We start from the raw sequence: 23514 nt of genomic DNA on the forward strand, positions 1-23514 counted from the left end.
ACTAGTGCAGTACAGCATGTACTTGCATACTACTTTTCTACCGTTATTACTGGCAATCGTTGGCCGCGGGAGGCCGCTACAGCTTCGTGTTAGTGACACGATTGGGGGGTCGTGCTGGCGGCCAAGAGGAACTAGCCTTCTCCGTAGAGCCGCCGAGTTGCGCTGGAACGAAGGTCCTTGTACTTGTACTTACGCCGTGCTGCCGAGTTCAATGGTGACAGGGAGCGACGACAAAATAAATGACGCAACCACGTTGGACTCGAGGGCGATTGTTGCACGACTCGCTCTTGATCGCTGCCGTCATTTACCATTGTACGCCTGGCCGGTTGGTCATGGATGGCATCGAGCCAAGTCGCTCAGCGTTGCGAATGGCCACCAGGTTGGTCTCGAATGTTTTGTTCGGAATCTGTACCGTCTGCCACCCTCAACCCGGATGCACACCCCAACGGGAAGCGAGCTCGTGGTCGCTGGTTTTTTCTGTCACCCCGTTGCTGGGTATTGGTTCGCCAGGGCGTCCTGTCGCCGGTAGGCCGTCATGCCATGTCATACCATCCACCAATCCAATCGCAACCCAGGCCAAGTCGCTTCTTATCTGTAATCTTTCCATTTCCAACCCCCCCCCCCCCCCTCGCTCCCTCTCCCTCTCCCTCCGATCCCCTTCCTTCGTCCATCCATTCATCCATATCCAGCCCTCTTCCACCCTGCCTGCATCGACCGCTTCGATCGTCTCCGACTCCTTCGATCGTCTCCGACTCCTTCGACCGACCCTTCATGCTCGAGCGAACCCGACGCGAGCAAATAAAGGCTAGCGAATGGCTCACCCCAAAGGCATCGCCATCACTCGCAGCCGCTGACCGAGGCCGCTGCCACGCCACGGCTGCCGAGCGGCCGAGCTGCAAGGCTAGACGGCCCGCGCCATCACCCGCCTGGCCAGCACTGTCGATCCCCGACGATCCCGACCTTCCACGTCGTCGTGCCGCGGACCATCCTCCAGACGCACCCGAGGCTGCACGGCACCAGGACTAGTGCGCTACCGGAAGCCATCCTTGCGCACCACCTGGCCGGCTGGAGGGATGCAGACGGCAAAGGGCAAGGCCGAGGCTTCCGAACGCAAGGCAAAGGTCTTTGCCCTCCCCCGCGACCTCGAGAGACGAGATGCAAAGCAGCTGACGGTCGATGCCCTCCCAGCTCGCCGCTTCCTATCAGCAACTGTTGGAGTGCGTCCCGGCCATCATCCGCTCGTCCGCCCTGCACATGCTGACTCCCGCAGCGAGTTCTCGAGCCATGACCTCAAATCCGTCGGCAACTACACCCTCGGACGGCTGATCGGAAAGGGCTCCTTTGGCAAGGTCTATCTAGCCTCGCACAAGCTCATCAATGGCTCCAAGGTACGGACCGTTGCTCGCATCGCTCGTCGTCACCGCCCCCATCTCCATCGCCGTCGCTGACTGCCTGCCTTCCGCCCAGGTCGTCCTCAAGTCGGCCCACAAGGATGACTCGAACCTCGCCCGCGAGATACACCACCACCGCCAGTTTGTTCACCCGCACATCGCAAGGCTATACGAGGTCATTGTGACGGAGAAGCTCGTCTGGCTGGCGCTGGAGTACTGCTCCGGTATGTCGGCGTCTGCGGCGGACTGTCCGGAGGCAACCGAAGAGGCTAACACGAGTCCGCGTAGGCGATGAGCTCTACAACTACCTGCTCGAACATGGGCCTCTCCCGGCCCACAAAGTCCAGAAGATATTTGCCCAGCTGGTCGGGGCCGTCACCTACGTCCACGCCGAGTCGTGCGTTCACCGCGATCTGAAGCTCGAAAATATCCTCCTCGACAAGCACGAAAACGTCAAGCTCGTCGACTTTGGCTTCACGCGCGAGTACGAGGGCCGCTCCAATCATCTCCAGACCTTTTGCGGCACCATCTGCTACGCGGCACCTGAGATGCTGAGGGGGGAAAAGTATGCGGGCGAAAAGATTGACGTCTGGAGCTTGGGCGTCATACTGTACGCCCTGCTCTGCGGCGAGCTGCCCTTTGACGACGACGACGACAACGTCACGCGGACCAAAATCCTCTCGGAAGATCCACCATACCCCAGCCACCTCCCGGCCGATGCCGTCCCGCTGCTCAAGTCTCTGCTCTCGAAACGACCGTTTCCCCGTCCTAGCCTGCAGGACATCCTCGCCCACCCGTTCCTTGCCGAGCATGCGCCTGCGCAGCAAGAGATCCTAAATATCAAAGCGCACCCTCCTTTCTCCACCCTGTTGGAGAAGGATTGTCTGCAGAGGCTGCGAAGCGCTGGCGTCGACAGCGACTCTGTCGTCGAGAGTGTCCTCGCCCAAAAATGCGACGTCCTGTCCGGCTGGTGGAAGCTGCTGCTGGAGAAGGAGGGGCGCAAGATGGTGCGTCGGGAGAAGCGACGAAAGGAAAAGGAAGTCGAGAGAAGCCTGCGACGGCTGTCGGCGGCGTCGAGCCGACTTGAGCGCATGACGCCCATTCTTCAGGATGTCGATGAAGACGGCGGCCTCACGAACCACTTCATCAGGCTCGGTGAATCGGGCGGGTCGCGAAGGGGCAGGACCAAGCACAGGAGCGGCCAATTCTTCGCCGACACGGGCATGTCTGATCTGCCCCAGCTTCCCGAGGCCAACAGGGAAGGCGGAGGAATCATGTATGATGATGTTCCGCCACCTCCCATCGACAAGGACTCGATCCGATCCGTCTCGACCTCCCGGCACCGTCGTCCGATGCCGCCGCCGAAGGAGGGCGTCCTGCGCAGCGCAAGGTCGCGCGGATCCACGCTGCATCTGGTCACCACGTCGGATGCCGTTTTCAGGGACCTCGGTGCCAGCAACACGGCCAACGCGCCGCCGGCGCAGGAGACGAATGAGCACCCGAGGACGAAGAAGAAGCCGAGCGAGGCCATCATCGCCCACTGGAAGCACTGGACGCACTGGCTCATCGAGAACACGTCGAGGCGGCGCAGGGGGCACGAGAGGCGCACAAGCCGCAGCACGCCCAACCTGCAGCTCAAGGACGCCAACGGGAACGGCGGCAAACACTCCAGCCCACGGCCGCAGACGAGCAAATACCCAACCTCGGGCTCTGCCAGCACGCATGCTACGGCACCGCTTCCGAGGGGTATCGTGGCGAACGGACAGGGCGCCAAAGGCCAGGGCCAGGGCCAGGGCCAGGGCCACGTCGCCATCCAAAGCAGCGCTGCCAAGGGCACGACCTCACGGTCCTCGTCCCTGTCGGCGTCGATACGTCAGAATTCGATGCACCAACACCCCCTCCGGCCGCATGCCGCCGCCGCGAACTCGTTCAGGAGACACTCGATATCCCCTTCGCCCCATACGCCTCGCTCTGCCATCCGGCGGTCGTCGGCGGGCCTTCGAGGCAGAAAGTCGACATCATCCTCGGTCTCGTCGGTGCGATCCATGCACCATCACCACCACTCTCACTCGAAAGCGTCGTCGACGAGCTCGGCAGGGTCCGTGTCGACGAACAAGACGCCGCTCGGCCGTGGACACTCGCCCCACCACTCAGTAAAGATCCTGCCCGCGACGCCGACGGGAAACACATTTCCATCCAACATTCGTCTCGTGCTGGGCTCGACTTCTCCGGGGTCTCTGCATCCGTACAACGAGGGGATGCCTAGCAACCAGTCGCAGACTACGGCATCGCCAAACCCCTTCTCATCCGGCGTACTCTTCGCAAAGCGCAAGCGGACCATTTTCAAGGGCCCGACGCTGAATTTTGGTAGACAGTCCGCCTCAGGCTCATGCCCCGCTCCCCACACGCATTCTCGAACCGGTAGCGGTGCGGCCCGACGTTCGGGCGAGATTACGATTCAGGAGGAGGACGAGAACATGGTGGCGGAGGAGGACGAGGAGGAGATTGAAGAAGTCGACATGTTCAGGCCGATCGTCGGCGGCCCTGGGGAGACGATCGAGGAGCACATTATCGACGACGAACCGAATTTGCCGTCCAAGAACAACGGCTCAACCTTGTTCGCGGCACGCTTCGAGGACGCGACGGCGGCCCCGGCCGGGCAGCAGTCCCCATAAGCCAGTCACGTGTTGACGAGGCATGTACAGTACGCGGTGGCACGGAAATCTGTTCGATTGCGCTTCGTCTGTCCGTTTGATTTCTTTTCTTTGCAATGTTACGGTGGAGGGAAGGAGGCCAGACAGATACCCAGGGAAAACGTTGCGCAAGGGCACAAGCGGTGAAGGATGGCCGAGACTTGTACAGTTTCTGGTGGGAATTTACAGCTTGTCGGAGCGGCCAAGATGAATTGTGCAGGATACCCCCCTTTGCAGCCATGGATTCGGGGCATTTACCGTCCATGATGTATGTCTAGCTAGTGTGCTTATAGATGCATGTCTTGGGACATTTCGAGTGGCACCAAAGTTCCGGAAAGACGATAATGGCGAGTCAGTATATATTGATCAAATGATGGGTATATTTCCGCTTGAACATGTCTCCCAACTCCTCGCTCCCACTCCGGCTGCGATTACGCAATTTCCCAATGGGGCAGCCGGAAGCTCTCGTTTCCATGTTATGGCACGCGTCGGTCGCTTCGCTGATGGACAGACACTATTCGTCGCGCACCCGTCTCGTCCGCTTATCGTGGACGTCGCGCATTTTCTTGACAACTTCCGGGCGCTCTTCGCGCAGGGTCACCCAGATCCAGAACCAGGTGATCATTTCGAGGAAGACAAACGTGAAGAAGACGCGATTCTTTAGAGCTTCGCCGCCCCATGCCGAAGGGCGATAGGTCGACGAGGCAGAAGTGGATGCAAAAGCAGACGTGGACGATGAGCCATCGGATGGGTGGACACGGAGATTTGCACGCGAATCGAAGATGGAGGAGGTGTAGAGAGGTGATGATGGGCTGAAAAAGTAGGTGTAGAAGACGAGGAGCATGGAGAAGAAGGAGCGGAGGGGAGCTGGAGTGTCGAGTGCACAGCATGCATGTCAGAAACCAGGAGGCAGAAGTCTGCATGGGCGCAAGCAGGGCGCAACGAGGGGATATAGACGGACCTTGGGTGCCCCAGTAATACAACGAGCCGAGCTCCTCGGGCATGGAAAGGGAGACGAGGTCGCTGAGGCCGAGGAAGGCGAGGAGAGTGGCAAGAAAAGCGAGGGCCGGACTCTGGGCGTCAAAGGCATGGGTTTCAGGCTGTCGAGAGCGGAGGTGATTTCGTTAGCAGGTGTCCAACAGCGTGCCCATCGAGGTGCTTGATAATACAGGCGTTGGAGAGGGAATGGGGAAGGTAGAGGGCCAAGGTGAGGGTGAAAGTGAGGGTGATGGTGATGGTGATGGGATGGTGAGAGTGAGCGAAAGGAAATGGGAAAGAGAAAAGGATAGAAACGAGATTCCATAATTACCATGCGCATGCTCTCGCCCATGATGTAGACGAGGACCTGGTCGCTGATGGTCTGCGGGCTCGTAAGGAAAAAGAAGGCGAGGGTGAGGTGGAAGAGGGAGATGGAGGTGATGATGGTGTTGGATGCGATGAGCGGCATGGTGGGCTTCGTAGGTGATGCCGTAGATCGTATGGAGAGGCAAAGAGGGCGAAGGGGAGAGAAGGTGAGAATCGAGGCGCGAGGGCGGTGAAGAGTCGACAGTGGTTGTTGGAAAGAGCGCAACATATGTAAGTGTACAGCAGGTGCGACCGGATACCGCTGGCAACCACCGGAGACGTCGCCTAACTTGCTCCTTCCTTGCCACAAGATTGATACGCCCTTCGATCCAGGGACCGTGCCTGCCTAAAATACATGTGCCTAACTAACAGGCAGGTACGGAGTAATTATTCCGTTCTACTCCGTAGTTGCCGGCGAGTGTACCAAACGGTACCTGGGTAATAGTGGGTCATAGTTTTGCTCGCCACAACACCATCACGTACTTGCTTGCATTGCAGCCTTCTTGCTCTTTATTCGTACGTACATGTCCTACTTGCATCGTGCATACTTAGATGCAAGTATACAGCACACTGGAACATTGCCTGTCCACATGTGTTCTCGTCAGTAGGCCCTAGATCCCCAGGGCTGCCTCGTTTCTGTCGCCAAGCGGCTGCGAAGCTGTCGAGGACAAAGGGGCATAAAATGAAGAAATGGCTGCACTCTTCGTCGTCCAACATCTGCTCTTTCGTCGCCCCGTCTACTCCCATGCTACCTGCTGCCAACCCGTAATATTCAAGCGCCAGCTCCGGACGAGTTCCACAACAGTGCCCTCCTCAATCAAGTCCGTGAGATCGCCGTCGTCTTCGAAAGTCCACGTTTTCAGCGCTGACGCGAAGCCCGCGCTCGAAACGACGCCGTTCTTCAAACCGTCGACAGCCCCCTTGCCCCCCGTCAGCGCCGTCTTGGCAGCTGTCTGCAAGCTCTTCAGCTGCGACACCACCTCCTTGTGCAGGTTACTGCCGCCCGATCGATCCCGTTCCTTCTCTCGCTCGTTCAGGTCCAAGGTCCATCGAGTGGCTAGAACGATTGCAAAGGCCGCATCTCGCAGCATGGCGATGTCGTGCATGGACCCCAACGTCAGGACCGATGCCTCAACAGAGTCACCTCGGTTCATCGCCGCAGCGGCCTGAAGACTTTCCAAACCCGTCCGCACCGAGTCGATCAATTGGCCGAACACGGCCGGCAGCGCGCTCGTCCGGGGGATGCCACTGCCGAGAGGGAGCAGTGTGCAGAGCAAGCTGACGACCTCAAAGTACAGCACCTCGGCGGTCGTGCACACGGACGAGACGTCGCTGAGCAGTTTGGGAAACGAGTGGCCAAGCCGCGCCATCATCTCGAGGACAAACGCGTCGTCGGCGCCCGTCGCCGACCCAGAACTTTTATTCGCCGTCGCCGGCTTGCTGTCGAGAATGTCATGAAACGCCTCGGACAGCAGCGACAGCTGCAATCGCGTATTCTACCCAGCCGTCAGCACAAGCACGACACCGATCAGTACGCACCAGGATAGCAAGTGCCGATCGACGTACCGAAGGGGCCGGGCCAATCTGGAGCCGGGCATGCGTGGGCGAATCGCATCCGTAATCCCACGATGCGAATGAGCCGTAGTCAATGACCGCCTTGAGCTCGCGTCCGCCGGCCATGTCCAAGAACCGAGCATCCTGAAGCAGCTCACCGTCGGGCTGGCCGACGAGCCTCCCTGCCCTCGACTCCTCGACCAGACTCATGGCTCTGGTGCAGCTCCACCTCAAATCCTCCATGTACGTCGGCATGTCGATGATGCTAGCGTAGCTTCCGGCCTCGAACGCGTCAATCAGTCGCCTCGGCATCCGTAGCTTCAGAGACACGCTGTAGTGGGACTTGACCGTGTCCGTCAGGTGCCAGCCCCAGTCATCCAGCGGAGAGATGACGGTGGGAGAAATGGTCGACAATCGGTCGTAAAATATGGGTGCCAGAGAGTCGACAATCGTCCGCTTGACCGCGAGCTCGTCCCAGATCTCACGGGACCTGTGCGCCGAGCCTAGGAACAGGTGCAGCTGAACGAGCACGAGCGAGATCTGGCTGTGCTTCGGGCTGAGGTGGAGGTGGTGCTCGAGCATGAAAAGGGCTCGAATCAGGTGCTGGGTCGACGGCGGAGATGGTGGCGCGTATCCATGCCGTCCAATGTTGAAAGCCAGCCTGATGTGGCAGAATGCGACGACCATGGCCAACCCAGACGCGATCTCTTCATCCACTTTCGGCGTGCCGACAAATTCCTTGCTCATGGACTTGTACAGCGTGAGGGCGTCGTGGGCAACACGAGACAAGCAGGAGGCGCAAAGTGCCGCGTCGAACTGCGTGTTGCAGACGGTACACCTTGACCTCGGCCTCTCGCCGGGCACCGTTTCGAAGCTCGAGTGACAGGTGGATGCCAAATACTGCAGCTTCAGCGAAAGAAGTCGCAATCTCGCAGCGCCAAGAGCATCGCCGAATGTGTCGGCGAGTCGCGGGACATGAACGTAGCCAAGGTGCCTGATGGCCGATGCGTCGAGCTTCTCGACAAAGCCCTTTACATCACCGAAGCACGATGAGCTCGTTTTTTGATCATCAATGTAGTTGATCAACTCACGCATCCGCACGGACGAGGGGTGCCCGTCCGTCAGATCGGCCTCACCAGGGCCGAGATGGAAGGCGAGCGACACTTTTGCCAACATCAAATTCCGCCTATGCAACGGCCGCAGGTTCTTTGACCTTCCAAGCCGCAAAAGAAGCTTCTCGACAACATCCTGCGTGCTGGATGGTGCAGTCAGTCATCTGCGTTCCAAATGGAGCAAGGGCCGTCGTCGTACTCAGCCTCGACGCTCTTCAAATGTGTTGCGGCGGCCAGAAAATGACGCCAGACAAGCCAGTCGGAGGCGAGCAGCGTCGGTTCGTCGTTCTCGTCGGCATCGGACAAGCAGTCGTTGCAGAGACGAAAAATGGCGTGCCAGTCTCCCTTTGCCCGGTGCATCGCCAGGACACGTACGAGAAGCTCCTTGCGACCGAGGCGAAACTGCGACATGGGGCTGAATATGGGGCTGGCGAGCAGCTTGTCAACATCCGCCGTCGTGCCGTGCGTCTCAACAACATGGTACAAGAGTAGAATCTCCTCCTCCGTGTGCACAGCCCGGCCGGGGGGCGGAGGCGGCCCGTCGTCGGCCGCGACGGCCCGTGCCTGGGACCGGTCAGCAGCGGTGCTTGACGGACGGAGAGTCGGAAGATACCTGCTCGGCGAGCTGCGCCGCCCTCTCGATCTGCTTCTGAGCAAGCGTGCCGTACAGCTTCTTCTTCTCCGTCGGCGACTGGGGGCTCATCTACGGTCGTCAGTGGATGCGGGCAGGCCACTGCAGAGGAGAGCGAAAGAAAGGTACCGCCAGCAGATGCGTAATGACAATGTTCCAGAAAAGAAAGGATCTCTCGTTGGGGAAAGATCGGTCGATGATGGCGGCAATCTGGCCCGTTAGAGCCCAGCGTGCACGGAGAGGCCGAGGTGAGCATACCTGCTGGGCGCTGACAAGATCCCAGTGCAGCAGGCAGGACTCCAGACAGCGGGTGACGGCGATCTTATCCTTGGGCGAGGACTTGACACAGCGGACTCGGAGCGGACCCAAACTTGCCGGGAACTCATCCTCATCAATGAGGCCAAGGGTCGCCCACTCGAGCAGGTCGATGGCATCTACATCCTTGACGACGGTGCCGTCCTTGACGAACTGCCTCACCGCGCTCGCGGCGGCAAACTTGGCAACGGGGTCATCGAGCTGGCTCTCGGCACACGTCTTGACAATCTGATTTCACCGTCGCAATCGGTCAGCCGGACGCGGCCAAGGGGAAGAGGAGCGAGCGAGCGCGTGGCAGCGGCGGTGAGCTACCTCGAAATACTGGTCGTTGAACGTGCGAGCGCGCTTCTCGGCCAGGCGGATGACGACGGGCCAGTTTCCGTCTTGAAATGCCGACTGGAGCTGCAGGTCGGTTCCGTTCCTCAATCGAGGGCGTTGTCGACCCATGGCATGGGATTGTCGCAGGCGTTGCCCAACTTCCGCCAGCCAGGCTGTTGCGAGGCAAACGCTCAGCTCTTTTTTTGCCGAGCAAACGTTTGGTTGGAGGGGCAGCGTGGTAAGGACAGTACTCATAAAATTTGTGCACTGTACAAGACGTGCTACGGGGATCTCAGCGCATCAACATACCACTACTTGCATACACTTGCATATGTGAAAGAGTACGCAATCGTATCCTGCCTGGCGATGGCAACATACCAGTCAGGCCGCTTGGCAATGATGAAAAAAAAATACTGCTTTGTACATGGAGTGTACAAAGGACATCGCCAACCTGGGCTTGGCTGGAAACCATGGACGCTGGGATCAATCGGATTTCGTTGCTCCATCTCGTCGCGATTGACTTGGTCGCGTTTGGGGCCAATGAATCGTTCTATCCGATGTGCAAGGCGTCACGCATTTTGGTTTGTCGTGGCCATGGCCATTCGGATTCCCATCTTGTCGAAGCGGGAGGATCGCGGAGTGACAGCATGCATCTCGGTTCTTCGGTCTCTGGACACACTTGACTCTACCATATCTTGCCGCCTTTTTCTTTCCTTCGCCGCTCCGTCTTTTTGCATCGTCAGCAACTAGAATAATTCGAGTAGCAGCGCTGCGACTCACCCAGGCTTGTTTGCAATCGCGATACGCCCTGCACTCTTGTTAGCCCTCAACAGTCCGTCCGCGTGTCCGACGTCGGTCGTCCGGAACGGCATCTGGTACGCACTGAAAGTAATCTCCGCACATGGACTTGTCGCCACCGTTTCGGTAAAGGCACTTGTAGCTCCGCTGAGCGGCCTCCTGGCACGGGTCGTAGTATTCGCTCTTGGATTTACTGACGTCGGCCCTGCATTAGGCTCCGCTGAAGCGGGGGTGGGTGTGGCGACATGCCGTCGGCGGCGGGCGGACTCACGTCTCGAATTTCTGCTTCGTCTCCTTGTCCCAAGGATCCTCCCGGGAGTCTTGCGGAGTGGATGCAGCCATGGCTGTGACGGGGAGAGAGAGGAGGGACTCTCGGGGCGTTGGTCGTTGCTGGCAAGTTGAAGTCGAACCTGTCGATTCGCCGCCGGTGCTGGAGTTGGTTGGGTGGGCGGACTGGGAGAAGTTCGGCAGTGGGGTACTAGCTAGCCTCTGCTGCCTGTGCGCCTCGCACTGTACATGTTCTCTGGCAGGCTTTGTTAGCGTCTCGGTCATTTTCTAGCAGCGTCCTGTCGGAAGGCAGCCAGCCGCAACCGTCGGAAAGGCTCGATCGACCGTATCACGAGTTCCAAAATTATACGTCTCAGCAAACACGTAGCGCTGGAAATGCATACCGGTTCGTCTCAACCAATGCGGACGACTGGTGGGAAGGTGGGAAGGTGGAAAGGTGGCAAGGTAGCGATGACTGTACACTAGCTGGCCTGCGAGGTCGCTCTCATTGTCTCCCAAAAGCCATCATCACCGTTCACGACGTCTCGTCCCTCCCTTGACGAAGCCATCAAGCCATCTCTCGCAAGCTCAACCTTGCGCGTCGTCTCCTTGCTGCAGCACAGGCCAACGTCAAATTCTTTCAACTCCGAGTCGCCCATGAGAGCGAGGGCGGCGAGGCCGAGGTACGAGTGGTAAATGTCGGGCGGTCCACCGACAGACTTGGAGAAGCCGCCGATGCGGTTCTGCGTGATGTCAAGGATGTACCTGCGCGAGGATGGGATGCTGACGAGGCTGAGACTGCCGAGCATCTGCCAGAAGCCGTTAGTTTTCTCCTCGGCGTCGGTCGGCCCGTCGTCAAGGGCAGTGGTCGGGAGGATGAACGTACGGCGAGGGTCGCGGCTACCCACCAGCAGTAGCAGGTATCGGCCTTTTTGTTCCAGCGGCCGTTGTAGCCGACGTAGTGGCGTCCTTGGGTCATGTCCAGGCGGCCCAGCGCAGACTCGATGTAGTTTTCGCCGCCGCCGTCGTCGTCGTGCTCCTCCTGCGGGGCGAGATACTCAAACTGCCGGTGGACGAGGAAGTGGACGAGGCGGCGGCGGTCCGACACTCCTCGGCCCATGGCATCGGATTGCGGCCCAAGGTGCGAGCGATGCCGAGAGCCAGAGGAAGGGCGGTCGAGCATGTGCAACGCCGCCACGGCACAATAGGCATAGCCGGCTAGGTCATGACGGTAAGACGATGCACGCGGTGCCGAAGCGAGCGGGGGAGGGGGGGGGACGGCGAACCATGGGATTCATGCTCCGAGGCCTCGGCGAGGCCACCGTCGTACGTCTGCCTGCCATCAGCAAGCGGCGGGCGGGACGGTCGAGCGATGGCTGCCGGAACGCACCTGTCCCCGGCGAATGTGGTCAACCATGGCGTCGACGTCGACGTCGTGCGGCCCCGCGTCTCCTCTCAGCATCCAGCGTATGCAGCTGGCGAGGTAGCTGTGGCGCGTGTCCCTGCCGCCGAGGGGCTCGCCGGCCCAGAGGACCTGACCGAAGCTGCCGTCGTCGCGCTGCAGGCGTGCGAGCCAACGCAGCAGCTTGCCCCTCTCGACACCGGCAAAGGCCGCCCTCGCCTCGTCCTCGCCCTCGGCGGCCATGGCGAGCAGCAGGAGGGCGAAGAAGGTGGCGGCGAGGTTTGCGGATCCCCTCGGAGCGTCCTCGGCCGCGAGCGCGTGCGAGGGACCGCCGCAGAAGCCGCCGTCGGGATGCTGCAGGCTCAGGACCCAAGTCCTGACGGAGGATCGGTCCTCGGCGGCGAGGCCGGAGGAGAGCAGGTCGAGGGCCGAGACGATGAAGAAGGCAAAGGTAAGCCGGGATGAGTCGTTGGCCGTGTAGGCCGCGGGGAGGAAGTTGCCGTGGCAGCGCTGCCAGTACCTGACGTGGCTCGCCTTGTCGAGGCCCTCCATGGTTAGGCGGGCCTGGGGTTGCAAAGGGTCGAGTCGACTACCTCATTCAAGATGCCGGCACGCGGACGAGTCTGCGTCCGGCGACGTCGGGTGAAAGGACCAGCAGGTGGAGGAGACGAATGACGAAAATTGCCATGGTCGGCCCAAAGTGGGAATGGACACTGGAGGGGTAGCATGCGAGTTGCGGCGGCTACAGCTACAAGAGAGCTTCATCACGGCAGACTATTCGATCTCGCGAGGCCATGCACAATTATTCAGGAAAAGGTTGCAGTCAAATAGGACGTCATCGACAGTTGCAAGCTACAGCAAACATCCTCGGGCTGAATTGCAAATGCACTGTACCTGCAAGCTATATCTCTGCCATCGGATACAGGTGGGGGGAGCCTGGAGACGAAGGCACAGAGGCAATCATGGCTGGCTGGTATACGCGTCCCAGGGGTCAGCGGGGTGGCAAAAATGTCGATTCAATTTGTACGAGTAGCACCACCAAAGCTGCATCGTCATTTTTGTCGAGTAGCTGTACCGTACTTGTATGTACTTGCAGGTAAGAAAGTACTGGAGTAAGTTGGTACTTGCAGCAAGTACGGAGTACGGAGTACAAGTAGTCGCACCTGTATTGGTACTTGTCTAGTAGGTACTACGGAGTTCTGTACTTACAGTACGGAGTACTAGGTAGGTACCAAGGTAAGTAATTATTAATACAAGGACTTATTCTGCAGTACGGAGTATGTGTAGGAGTAGTAATACTGGTAAGATTTAGATTTAGAAGCACGGATTAATACTCCGTACCTACAGTACCTAGTACAGTTTGCCTACACCTACAAGTACATCCGCCCGGCACATGTACTGTAATTGTAGGTACAGCACGAGCCGAGGACAGCCAAATATCAACACCTTGGTGCCATTGAAGGCATGCAGGCAGGACGAGCTACAGTGATGCAGTGCAGTTCAGCTGCTCGGTACCAAACCACAGTTCAGTTCAAGTACTGGCAACTTGGCGGAGAGTCACAACTCGGCGGAACCTTCAACACACACCTCCTCCTTGCATTCGAGACAACTAGATGGCCAGGTCTTTTTGGATTCTGTGAGCTGGGAAACCCGAGGACGGCATGGGTGAGTGGCAGCCACGGGTTGTCCATGGCAATGCCCGCAGTGAAGCTGCGACGGAAAGCAGGAACTTGACAGCGCGGATGTGACAGACCCTGGCCATGTCAGTGCTGATGCGTCGGCTGGTCTGCCTGCGAGTAGTAGACACGACTTGCACGGAATACTTTCAGGTGTACGGCGTATTATACAGCAAGCACATTGGATTGAATGCGCGTGATGCACCGATACATGCACTACTTTTCATCGTGCGCCGGGTACTGTAAGGAGTATAGGAGATGGCACCCCATGACACCCCGTTGTGAGAGGCAGTGCCCTGCAAGCACCCACACAGACACTGTTACATTACCTAGTACAGTACGTACAATGCTCGGTACGGCGTCCACTACATACACCTAGAAGTACCAGGCACAATTGTGCACGCTGGACCCTTCTCTCCAGTGCTGCCAGCGCCCAGGGCCTTGATCGGTCCGTGTAAGAATCGATGGCAAAGGTGAAAATGCTCCGTTTCGAGAGTGAAGGGAAAAAGAAAATCAACAGTTTCAGAATCACACATGATTGTTTCCCCACGACGACACTCGCGTTTGAGGGTGCCAACATATTCGTGGCCCGGTGGCAAGCCATGGCATGGCGGTGTGACTGCGCGCGAGCACCTGGGAGTGGATGCACTTGAGCTTCGCCGGCTGGGGATTCGCGAATGCGAACAGAAGATCAAGTCCATGTCTTCAATCCAACTCGTAGCCTCGAGTGCTGTTATTCACCTCCTCCTTGACTCCTCGTCATCTCGTGAGCCCTGTTTCCCGGTACGTCGTCGTTTTGGATGCGGGTGTGGCAGTGGCAGGGTGTACCCGAGAGACGCCGTGTCGCTGGAATGGAGGCCAGCACCCAGTGTACGGAGGATTATGGCCGGCAATGCAGCCTGCTGTGGGGAGAAAACAGGGTGTGCGAAGCAAGTACAAACGTACAGCTACATACTAGATGCTTAAGTAGTACCTACCTAGTAGTATTACAGTGACTCGACAAAAGTGACGATTCAGCTTTGGTGGCGCTACTCGTACAAATTGAATCGACATTTTTGCCACCCCACTGTACCTACCATCTCGTACTTGCGTACAGTAGGTCGGCATCCTCCAACTAATAGACCTGGCACCGCCTGTTTGCAAAGACTGGGGCCCATGTACAATGCTTACCTGCAAGCACAAGTATGCTGTGGTACAGTTACCGTGTAGATCTAGGTGAAAGTGCAGGTACCCCGTACTTGCATGCAGAACTCTACCTGTACTCGACGAAGAAACCTGGACAACACATGCCAAGTACAGAGTGCTATTAGTAGAACGCGTCCTTGCCGGGGGGAGGGGATCGGATCTGCTGCACAAGATCTTGAGATTGGCACCTCCACCATTCGTCGATCCGCTAGGGCACGTGCGCGGTACAGGTTCCAGAACCCGTACAAGTACGAGTACTTACAGTACAGTACTTAATTGCACCTATACGGAGTACTCTTCAAGTAAGTGGCACTTGTACTTGCATTAATACAAAGTACAAGCAAGGAATTCATGTACTTGTACACCAGCACAGCAGGCGGTTTGGCATGAATGTCACAACTGCGGCACATGCCCACTGTTTCATGATAGGAGGCTTCAACGTACATCATGACCATCTCTCGCCCTCCATAGGTCGAACAAGTCGCATGCTGAGACGAAGAGAATGGGGAATCAAAAAAAATCGAGTAGTGCACGCTCGTGTCAGATATTGAAAGAGATGGCGTGTTCTCGGAATGCCAGTCGAGTCGTCCTTGTCGACCCTCGGAGTGGGCCGACTTGCGTGGCAAAGCTGGAGCAGTTTATTCCATGGTGCGCACCAGATGTCATTAGCAAGTGCGAATACCTCGGTCGTAGGAATACCTCAACCGTGGGCGCTGCGGCGATGCTACGCTTCATCTGTCGGCACTTGTCGCTGTCGCTGCCTCGGACGGGTGCTGTTGCGAGGGAGGATGCAGAGCAGGTTCATCCCGTCTTGGATGGACGTGCACTGCTGCGGCATCAACCCCGATACGAGCTCGACGTTTGTTGCGTTTCACTTCCATACGTGCTTTATGCAAGTCGTGTTCGTCGTATCCTCGCCTGCCGGGTTCCACGCGATCCCTGAGGCCGCAGGAAAGAATCTTCCGCGTCGTCCGCACTGGGGCCATCGTCCGTCGTCGAGGAGAGAAATGCAGTACGCGGTGATGGGGGTTGGTAGCCTAATGGTGCTCCGTACATGCGGATGCGACTGTAGGTGCAAGTGCTAGTTACACCTACAGCACATGTACAGTGGGGGTGTAGGTGTACGAGCCCAGGGTATGAGCACTCTTCTAGGTGCTGTAATCGCTGCGCGGGGAATTCTTGCCGGCCTGCTGCGCACACCCATTATTTCGAAACAGCGAATATTCCGCAATGCTGGTCCCTACAGTACTGTGGTTGCACGGCGGTACGTACCCCCGCACCAGCAGCTGCTGCGTTTTGCGAGTACATGTACTTGCATGTACAGTGCTTGCACCTGTTAACCTGTCACCATCGTCTGTCACAGCTTTGACAGGACGACGGGCCGCCTGCCTCGTTCCGGTTAGTGCGTCTCGAGTACAGAGGCTTGGTGCGTCTCGGACTGCGTTAGCAGCAGGCATGGATGTACCAAGTACTTGCGTGTACAGTAATAGGCATATTTAGGGACTGCTCGTACTTACTCGTGCACTCACGTCATCCACACCAGTAAGCCCCCGCCAATGCTCCGTGCAGTGCCTCACTTTGCCAACGACAAACACACCCCCCCATCCAACACGACATCTGCAATGACCACGCCTGCAACTACGGCACCCGCAATCATCGCACCTAGTCTCCCGCCGCCTTGTCTTGATACGCCTCGTGCCCCAACTCGACCTTGCTCTAGCCTAATCGATCCTCCCATGTCATGTTTCACAACTACCCTCCATCGCCGTCGACCGTCATGCCTCAGTCGTCAGTCAGCTCCCCTTGCCCTCTTCGGTTCACGAGATGCCTCCCTCCTCCACCCACACCGGCGGCCGTGTAGGACGTAGTGGCTCGCTTTAATTAAGGAGTTACCGTTCCGACACGCCGTCCCCGTCGTCGCTCGACCTTTTCCCGTCGACCAAACTCTTAAAAGTCGATGCCCCCCTTCAAACATTTCGACGAAAGAGGCTACCAAGTACGTAGACTCGATTCTACTTCCACATCTCAATCCCTTCTTGTCCAGACAAACACAAACAGTCATCACCTCGACCGATGCGGATTCCACTACTCCTTCAGTCCGGCCTCTTGGCTGCGACTGCCACGGCTTGCGCAACCGGAGAGCAGCACGAGCCCGGCACGCACCAGCACCAGTCGAGAGATCTCCAACCTGACCCGGAAGATCACGGCCAAATGGTCACCTTGTCCGTCGCCGCTCACCTCTGCTGCTCGAACAACGCAAAGTGTGCCGATGTAGGACGCTCGCTCCACCGACCAAGACTGATTCGTGCTAACCCTCGCGTAGATGGAGTCGATGGAAAAGCTCCTCGGCAAAACAAGTCAACGATTCGCCATAGCCAACATCACCTTCTCCTTGGAATATTTCAACCAGTTCAACGATGCAAGATGCAAGGAGCTCAGCGGTGTCGACGATGAACGCCGGAACGCCATCTTGGAATCTGTTCACAAGGGTGGTCCGAGCACCATCAATCTTCTCTACGTCCAGAAGAATGAGGCCAACGGCATCAAGGGAATGGCCAAGGTTCCCAACTTGAGCGGTAATTCCATCGAGGACCAGACCAGCGATAGATACACCGGGGAAAGCCAGGATGGCGCCACCATTGCCATGGGCTCGATCCCTGGAAAGCATTCCGGCTGGGGTGCCAACGCCATGGTGAGCTGCCACGAATTCGGTCACTTGTTCGGCTTGGAACATGACAACCTTGACAAGTCAAATGTCATGACCCCCTATCTTGAGTATGTGCTTTCCTTGATGCCGCTTTCACCTCACGCTCCTGCTGACATGCCGAACCTAGGAACGACAAGGTCACTTTCAAAAAGAGCCAGGTCCCTGAAATGAGGCGCATTGCCTTTAAGCGCCTGCGCGAGGGAGGATTCTTTTCTGCGGAAAAGAATGGCACCATTACTCCTTCCTTGACCACGCCGCCATCCGGCGCTCCTGGCCCCAAGCCCGCCGCCGAGCCTGACTCTCCCGCCGCCGAGTCCTACTCTCCCGCCGCCGAGCCCTACTCTCCCGCCTCCGAGCCTGAATCTCCCGCCGCCGAGCCCGACTCTCCCGCCGAATCGGACTATCCTATCCCAACCGGTTCGCGCGCATCCCCCCAGCGACTTCCTCACGATCCGTCTCGTCCTTCGTTCAAGTACTCGAATGGCAGGAATCACACGAATGCCACTTATCCGACGATCCCAGTGTCTCCTTCTGGCCCTGAGGGCCTCGACTCGGAAACGCCTGAGTCGGGAACCACTGGCGAGTACGACTCTGAAACCACTAGCAAATACGACACGGAAACCACTAGAAAATTCGATTCTGGAAGCACCAGGGAGTACATCTCGGGATCCACCGGCAACCGCAAGTCGGGAACCGCTGGCAACTACAACACGGGAACCACTGGCGGCCAAGACTCGGGAACCACTGGCAGCCAATACTCGGGAACCACTGGCAGCCAAAAGTCCGGAGGCACGTACAAATCTTCCGTATCCCCCATCAACCCCGGCGTCGAGGTCATGCCGGATGAATCTGGGGATGGAGAATGCGAATGCACTTGCCCCGATCACCCCCCTGTTGGGAAGTCGCAGTCGGTGCCCAGCTCGCAAAACAAGGCCAGCCCGCAAGATTCCGAGACGCCAGGGACAACTTCCTCCGGCACCCAATCCCCCTCAGGGACTGGAAACCAGGAGGCAGGCAGCCCTTACTCGTCTGGCTCTAAGCAGGACTTGTCTGGCCCGAATCCGAACTTGTCTGGCTCAACGCCCGACTTGTCAAAGACCCGAGTCCCTGGACCGCGAAGAAAGAAGGGTTGCAGCAAGGGGCGAAAGTCGCGGAATCGTGGGCAGAAGAATTCCCCTGGACGACTTCCCATCAATCCGACACTTTCGCCCACATTCAATTCAACCACGAACTCGACGTATTTGACCAACTCAACCACGGACGAGTCGATTCCTATAGAGTCAAGCACGGGCGAAAAGGTTCCGACAGAGTCAATCCTATACGATGAGATTCCCACAGGGTCGAGCACGGGCGAAAAGCTTCCGACAGAGTCAATCCTATACGATGAGATTCCCACAGGGTCGAGCACGGGCGAAAAACTTCCGACAGAGTCAATCCTATACGATGAGATTCCTACAGGGTCGAGCACGGGCGAAAAGCTTCCGACAGAGTCAATCCTATACGATGAGATTCCCACAGGGTCGAGCACGGGCGAGATGCCGATGGAGTCAAACACGGATGAGACGGTTCCGACAAAGCCAAGCAAGGACGAGAAGATTCCGATGGACTACAGAAGATGAAGAATCAACCTGTCACTTGTGGGAGCAAAATGGTCAAGGATTAGGCTAGGCCAGGCCTGGCCCGGATTCTTGGAATCCAATATATACCCCCAGTGCAAGCAACCATGTAACGTTGGACGCTTGTCCACGCTGGCTGGCCGGTTTGGGCTGTATGCGTGGTGGCGAGGGAAAAAAAGCCAATGCATGGCACCCTTCATTGTAGACGTAGAGATCTTGACGATCTAGATAAGCATGGACATGATCATAGAATTGTTTTATTCATCTGCCGTATGTGTAGCCCGTTCAGAGTAGTATTCTCCTCGTCCGCCGTGACTCTCGTACGCGTCAGACTTGCCCAGTTCGCACGGGACGGAAACAAGGTCGTGATGCCCATTGTCTCGGATGAAAGACGCGAATCACACTGGTTCGTTTCAACCGACATGAACCATCGACTCGTAGCAGTAGGCACGTCGACATGGACACGCCTGGCGGCTGGCTATTACAACTTGCTGGCCCAGCCAAGCTGCATGTTGCCGCCGTCAAAGACTACAAAGGCGGCCTTAAGGGCGACGTCCCCAAAGATGGAAATGCCAATTTCGTCGCTGCTCTGCATGGCACCAAAGCAAGTCTTTCCGGATCCGTCGGTGGGAGCATAGCTGAGGAACGAGGCGGGAACGGTGATGGTGGACGTCTCGACTCCAAAAGTGAAATCAGGCAGCCTTGTTCCGCACGGGAAGGTGAAGCCACCCTGGGAGTCGTCGTAGTCGGCGCCATCAACATCGGCGTAGTAGTCACTGACGACCTCACTCGGTAGAAGAAGGAGGCTCGTGCCGGTGTCGGCGATGCCGGTGATCGGGTGGTCATTGACGGCCCCCTTGCCGACAGCGTACCCCGAAGAAGTCCAGGCCCAGAAACCTTGGCTATTGTCGACGGGCGTGTACGTGATTTTGCCTTGATACTGCGTGCTATCTATGGAGCCAAAATTGTACTTTCCGTCTAGTATTTGTGATCGGGCGCAGTGTTAACACTTGCCTGAACGAAGTTGGCTGAAAAGGGGGGACAGGAAAGACGACGGGGAACGGATGGATGAGAAAATCATATACGCACCAGCTTGGTGCTTGAGGTTGGCTGTGAAGACAGGCTTCTTGAGGCTCGACTGGGCGTTGTCGAAAAACGTCTGCTGCTTCTTGGGCCGGACCGTGTTGATGGAGCTGAAGGCGAGGCCGAGGAGTCCGGAGGAGGCGTCGGCGGTGAACTGGGCCGATATCTTTTTCGCCGCCTCGACAGCCTGGTTCTTGACCTTGAGACCTCCGATGGAGACGACATCGGCGTAGACGTCCCCGCTCGAGCTGCTGTGGTCGCCGTACGTGATGCTCCAGCTCGCGCCCCTGAGCTGGCTGGCGGTCGAGCTGGAGGCGGGATTGTAGAGGGTCTGCCCCTTGACGGCTCGAGCAGGCAACTCGGTGCTGAACACCCAGAGATCGCTCGAGCCGGTATCAAAATCCAGCTGCAGCGTCTGAGGCGGCGTGCCGATCTGGACAGCGGCTAGGTATTCGCTATCGTACTTTTGGGGGGTCGTCGTGACGGAGCCGGTGCTTTGCCTTTTCTCCAGCTGATCCACGGCGGCCGCTAGATCATTAGGAAGAGATTTACCGTACTTGCGGTAGGCCTTGGCCAGAGCTGACGGCCCGTGGCGCTTGTGCTTTTCATTACGAGCGGCCACGACGGAGAATTCGGCCGGCGACTCTACGGTCGGCAGGGAAGCGACAAGCTGGCCCCCGAGAAGAAGGGAGAGGAGAAAAGCAGCAAGAGTGTGCATTTTATTTTTCAACACGGGCCTTGTTCCCAGAATCAGGGGTAATGATGTATGTTTAAACGAGCTCTTGTGAACGGATCGATTTGGTCGAGTGATGTGATGTTATTTTCAAAGGCATTGACCTGGTTTTATAATCGACATCGCTTCCAGTTGACACTTGTAGCGATGAGATGGAGTTGTCCGACAACTCTTGAGCCATAAGAAACTCCCCAAGACTTCTGTATGTTGCCAAGCCTCGTGAGAGTTCTTCACATCGGCCTTAAGCATCCCCGTTGTTCTCTAACTGCCATACTTGCCATAGTGCCACTTCTGGCGAAGTGTGGATGCGATTGCTTTCTGGATGTGAATGAAGCGGACTGCCAAAGCGGGCAGGTATTTTGGAACGACGACAGTTTTCTCCATTAGTGCCGCCAGTGCAGTGAGGGTGCCGCGTAAGCGAAGTGGCTCTATGGATGAAAATGGGGGCATAGAGCAGCTGATTGTGCTCATGTGTGGTCGAGCAGAAACAGAGAATGACTGGGATAGTGCCCCAGAACAGTAGATGGAGGAGTTCCTATCTCCGAGACAGGATATGGCATACATCAGGTCGGGAACTTTCATTCGAAACAGGCAGGTTCTATCAGCCATTCCAATACGTCGAACTAAACATGAGACGGGAATGATGACAACCCCTCCAGTCTCGACGATAGCTATGAAAACCTCATGGGACCGTAGATTGCCTGACACACCGCGGTCGAGTCAAATGTGAGAATTCCCACCCCAAACAATATTCTATGATGCCAAAGCTTAGCTGTGTAATAATTTGTTGCTCTTCAGTGATTAGTATCCAGTTGATGGGTGTGGATGTTGGGGAACATTGTACAGGGCGGGAGTGCGCGCTTCGGCGTGTCAGGTCTCGACTCCATCAGTTCGAGTTTGATGATATAGGGGTAGTCTCTGCGTGTATCCAGCCTCGACACTCTCTGCTCTCCACAAGTTCAATTCATTATGATTATGGGTGATCCGATTGGGTGCGAACCCCGTCTCCATCCGCAGCTCGACATGCCGACTCCCGTGTTGGTCTCAACGATAGTCTCTATCTATCCCCTGTTTGTCCAATAATGGTCGTGGCAGTGGGGCAGCATCGCATCACCAGCTGCATCTCAATCGAGAAGTTACTCGGATTTCAACTGCCGAGGCGCACTTGGCACCAGAAACCCGGACGGTCGGACGGCTCTGCGGAAGAGTTGGCGTCTTTACCATTGGCGGTCGTCCAGTCGGTGAAGTGTATGACGTTTGGGCACTCGGACAGGTCAACGAATATTACACAAGAGGTGAATCGTAACGATGCAAGAGCTTCAATGCAGTGTATGGCGTAATCGTGATCCCTATCGTCCAGGCACGCCATCGCATGCGTGCCCAACTTTCGCATCCATGGACGCCAACGCATTGCCCCTGACCCCTTCTCCTGCGCGTTCCGATGATGGCGCATTCTTCACAAAGATACGTCTGAACATAGATTTACAATGATTTTATAGTCATTATTCATTACCTGCACCCATCACTCAGCGGGTTGGCGTCCTAACTCGGCGGCCGGCCGCGACCGGAGATGGGCTCCGGGTCCGGCAGGTGGCCGGCAATGTGGGGCCGGTCCCGACAGCCATTCTCGGGAAGAGTTCCGTGATAGCCGACCAAAGAAACGCTCTCTCCGTGCCCCTTAGGCCACGACACTTACATGTACATGCACCGCTCCAGTAAATCAACGCTCGTACAGGCGTATAGATATAAACAGGGATATTGAAATGCATGTTGAATGATGAAGCATGCCTTTCCCATGCAAGAAGTGAAATGAATACCGACAGTCCCCCATTATTCGTCGTCCTCGGCGCCTTCATCCAATCGCGAGGATGGAATATCGCAGTCCATTTCAGAGGCGCTTGCGAATAGAGCGTAGGTGTCGGCGTTTTTGATTGCTTCCTCGTGGGTCAGCTCCCGGAGGTTGTTGTAACCGTAGGCGAGGTCACGGTTCCGGTTCACGATCTGGAGGTGGGTTGTCTCGTGCAGAAAGGTCGTCGCCTGGCTCTTCTTACGACATTTCCGGGGCACCGGTGGCATGGTGAAGAACTTGTCGCAGTAAATCATCGTCTTGCCGGTGTGCGTGTAGGCCAACGCACCCGAGACCTCGCAGTGGTCGAAGAGATCGGCGCAGGAGGCCGGCGCGCCGCTGTTCAAGGAGCTGCATTGCTCGTGCACCCGCTCGTAGACGCCGGCGACGGTTTCCCGCGTTGACTCGGACGAGTCCATAAAGTACTCTTCTATGCGTTCGGAGGGCCCGGATTTAATGGCGTGGAGGGCAATCGCCGCGTACGATCGGCAGTTGGAGACGGCTTTTTCGATGGCCTCGAGCTTGTCGCCCTCGCATCCGCTCACTTCGGCCCGAATCTCGTTCTTGTTGAGCCTGCGGCTGAGAAGAGCGGGCGCGGCGAGCGTGTCGTTGATGACGGTTTCGACCGTGTTGGAGCTGTATGGCAGCGAGCCGGCGATTGCCTTTTGACCCTCCCAGGCGAAAGGAATACGGCCTTGGGTGTGAATGGAGATTGTGCCGCCGGCGGAGAGGTCGTGGGCTTCGGCAATGTCAAACTCGACATGGACCGACTGGCCTGCAGCAACCGGCTGGAAAGCAGCGTCACCGAGGTTGTCCATGTCGATGAAAATGTTGAGACCCTCA

General features: G+C 57.4%; 8 protein-coding genes across 8 annotated transcripts; 2 read left to right on the forward strand and 6 right to left on the reverse strand.

The window, feature by feature from the left end:
- Positions 1-771: 771 nt before the first annotated feature.
- Positions 772-4066, forward strand: DCS_08065 (uncharacterized protein; the record flags this gene model as incomplete). Its single annotated transcript, XM_040805347.1, has 4 exons — positions 772-967; positions 1021-1388; positions 1468-1615; positions 1680-4066. The coding sequence occupies 4 exons, from the start codon at positions 772-774 to the stop codon at positions 4064-4066; spliced, it is 3099 nt and encodes a 1032-aa protein (XP_040655451.1).
- Positions 4067-4598: 532 nt separating this feature from the next.
- On the reverse strand, positions 4599-5531 carry DCS_08066 (uncharacterized protein; the record flags this gene model as incomplete). Its single annotated transcript, XM_040805348.1, has 3 exons — positions 4599-4951; positions 5046-5184; positions 5394-5531. The coding sequence occupies 3 exons, from the start codon at positions 5529-5531 to the stop codon at positions 4599-4601; spliced, it is 630 nt and encodes a 209-aa protein (XP_040655452.1).
- A 634-nt stretch (positions 5532-6165) lies between these two features.
- DCS_08067 (N-acetyltransferase B complex, non-catalytic subunit) lies at positions 6166-9487 on the reverse strand (the record flags this gene model as incomplete). The annotated part of the gene is made up of 7 exons (XM_040805349.1): positions 6166-6924; positions 6995-8237; positions 8294-8658; positions 8708-8797; positions 8855-8935; positions 8984-9268; positions 9353-9487. 7 exons carry the CDS (start codon positions 9485-9487, stop codon positions 6166-6168), a joined length of 2958 nt encoding a protein of 985 aa, XP_040655453.1.
- Positions 9488-10177: 690 nt separating this feature from the next.
- On the reverse strand, positions 10178-10498 carry DCS_08068 (cytochrome c oxidase-assembly factor cox-23, mitochondrial; the record flags this gene model as incomplete). Its single annotated transcript, XM_040805350.1, has 2 exons — positions 10178-10361; positions 10428-10498. 2 exons carry the CDS (start codon positions 10496-10498, stop codon positions 10178-10180), a joined length of 255 nt encoding a protein of 84 aa, XP_040655454.1.
- Positions 10499-10905: 407 nt separating this feature from the next.
- Positions 10906-12513, reverse strand: DCS_08069 (geranylgeranyl transferase type I beta subunit; the record flags this gene model as incomplete). The annotated part of the gene is made up of 5 exons (XM_040805351.1): positions 10906-11232; positions 11310-11641; positions 11710-11755; positions 11814-12389; positions 12445-12513. 5 exons carry the CDS (start codon positions 12511-12513, stop codon positions 10906-10908), a joined length of 1350 nt encoding a protein of 449 aa, XP_040655455.1.
- A 4246-nt stretch (positions 12514-16759) lies between these two features.
- Positions 16760-19012, forward strand: DCS_08070 (uncharacterized protein; the record flags this gene model as incomplete). The annotated part of the gene is made up of 3 exons (XM_040805352.1): positions 16760-16957; positions 17010-17461; positions 17521-19012. 3 exons carry the CDS (start codon positions 16760-16762, stop codon positions 19010-19012), a joined length of 2142 nt encoding a protein of 713 aa, XP_040655456.1.
- Positions 19013-19490: 478 nt separating this feature from the next.
- Positions 19491-20810, reverse strand: DCS_08071 (secreted aspartic proteinase precursor; the record flags this gene model as incomplete). The annotated part of the gene is made up of 2 exons (XM_040805353.1): positions 19491-19987; positions 20099-20810. 2 exons carry the CDS (start codon positions 20808-20810, stop codon positions 19491-19493), a joined length of 1209 nt encoding a protein of 402 aa, XP_040655457.1.
- Positions 20811-22655: 1845 nt separating this feature from the next.
- On the reverse strand, positions 22656-23489 carry DCS_08072 (uncharacterized protein; the record flags this gene model as incomplete). Its single annotated transcript, XM_040805354.1, has 1 exon — positions 22656-23489. One exon carries the CDS (start codon positions 23487-23489, stop codon positions 22656-22658), a length of 834 nt encoding a protein of 277 aa, XP_040655458.1.
- Between the last annotated feature and the right edge of the window lie 25 nt (positions 23490-23514).

Source organism: Drechmeria coniospora, chromosome 03, assembly GCF_001625195.1.
Source record: "Drechmeria coniospora strain ARSEF 6962 chromosome 03, whole genome shotgun sequence".
Classification (NCBI taxonomy): domain Eukaryota; kingdom Fungi; phylum Ascomycota; class Sordariomycetes; order Hypocreales; family Ophiocordycipitaceae; genus Drechmeria; species Drechmeria coniospora.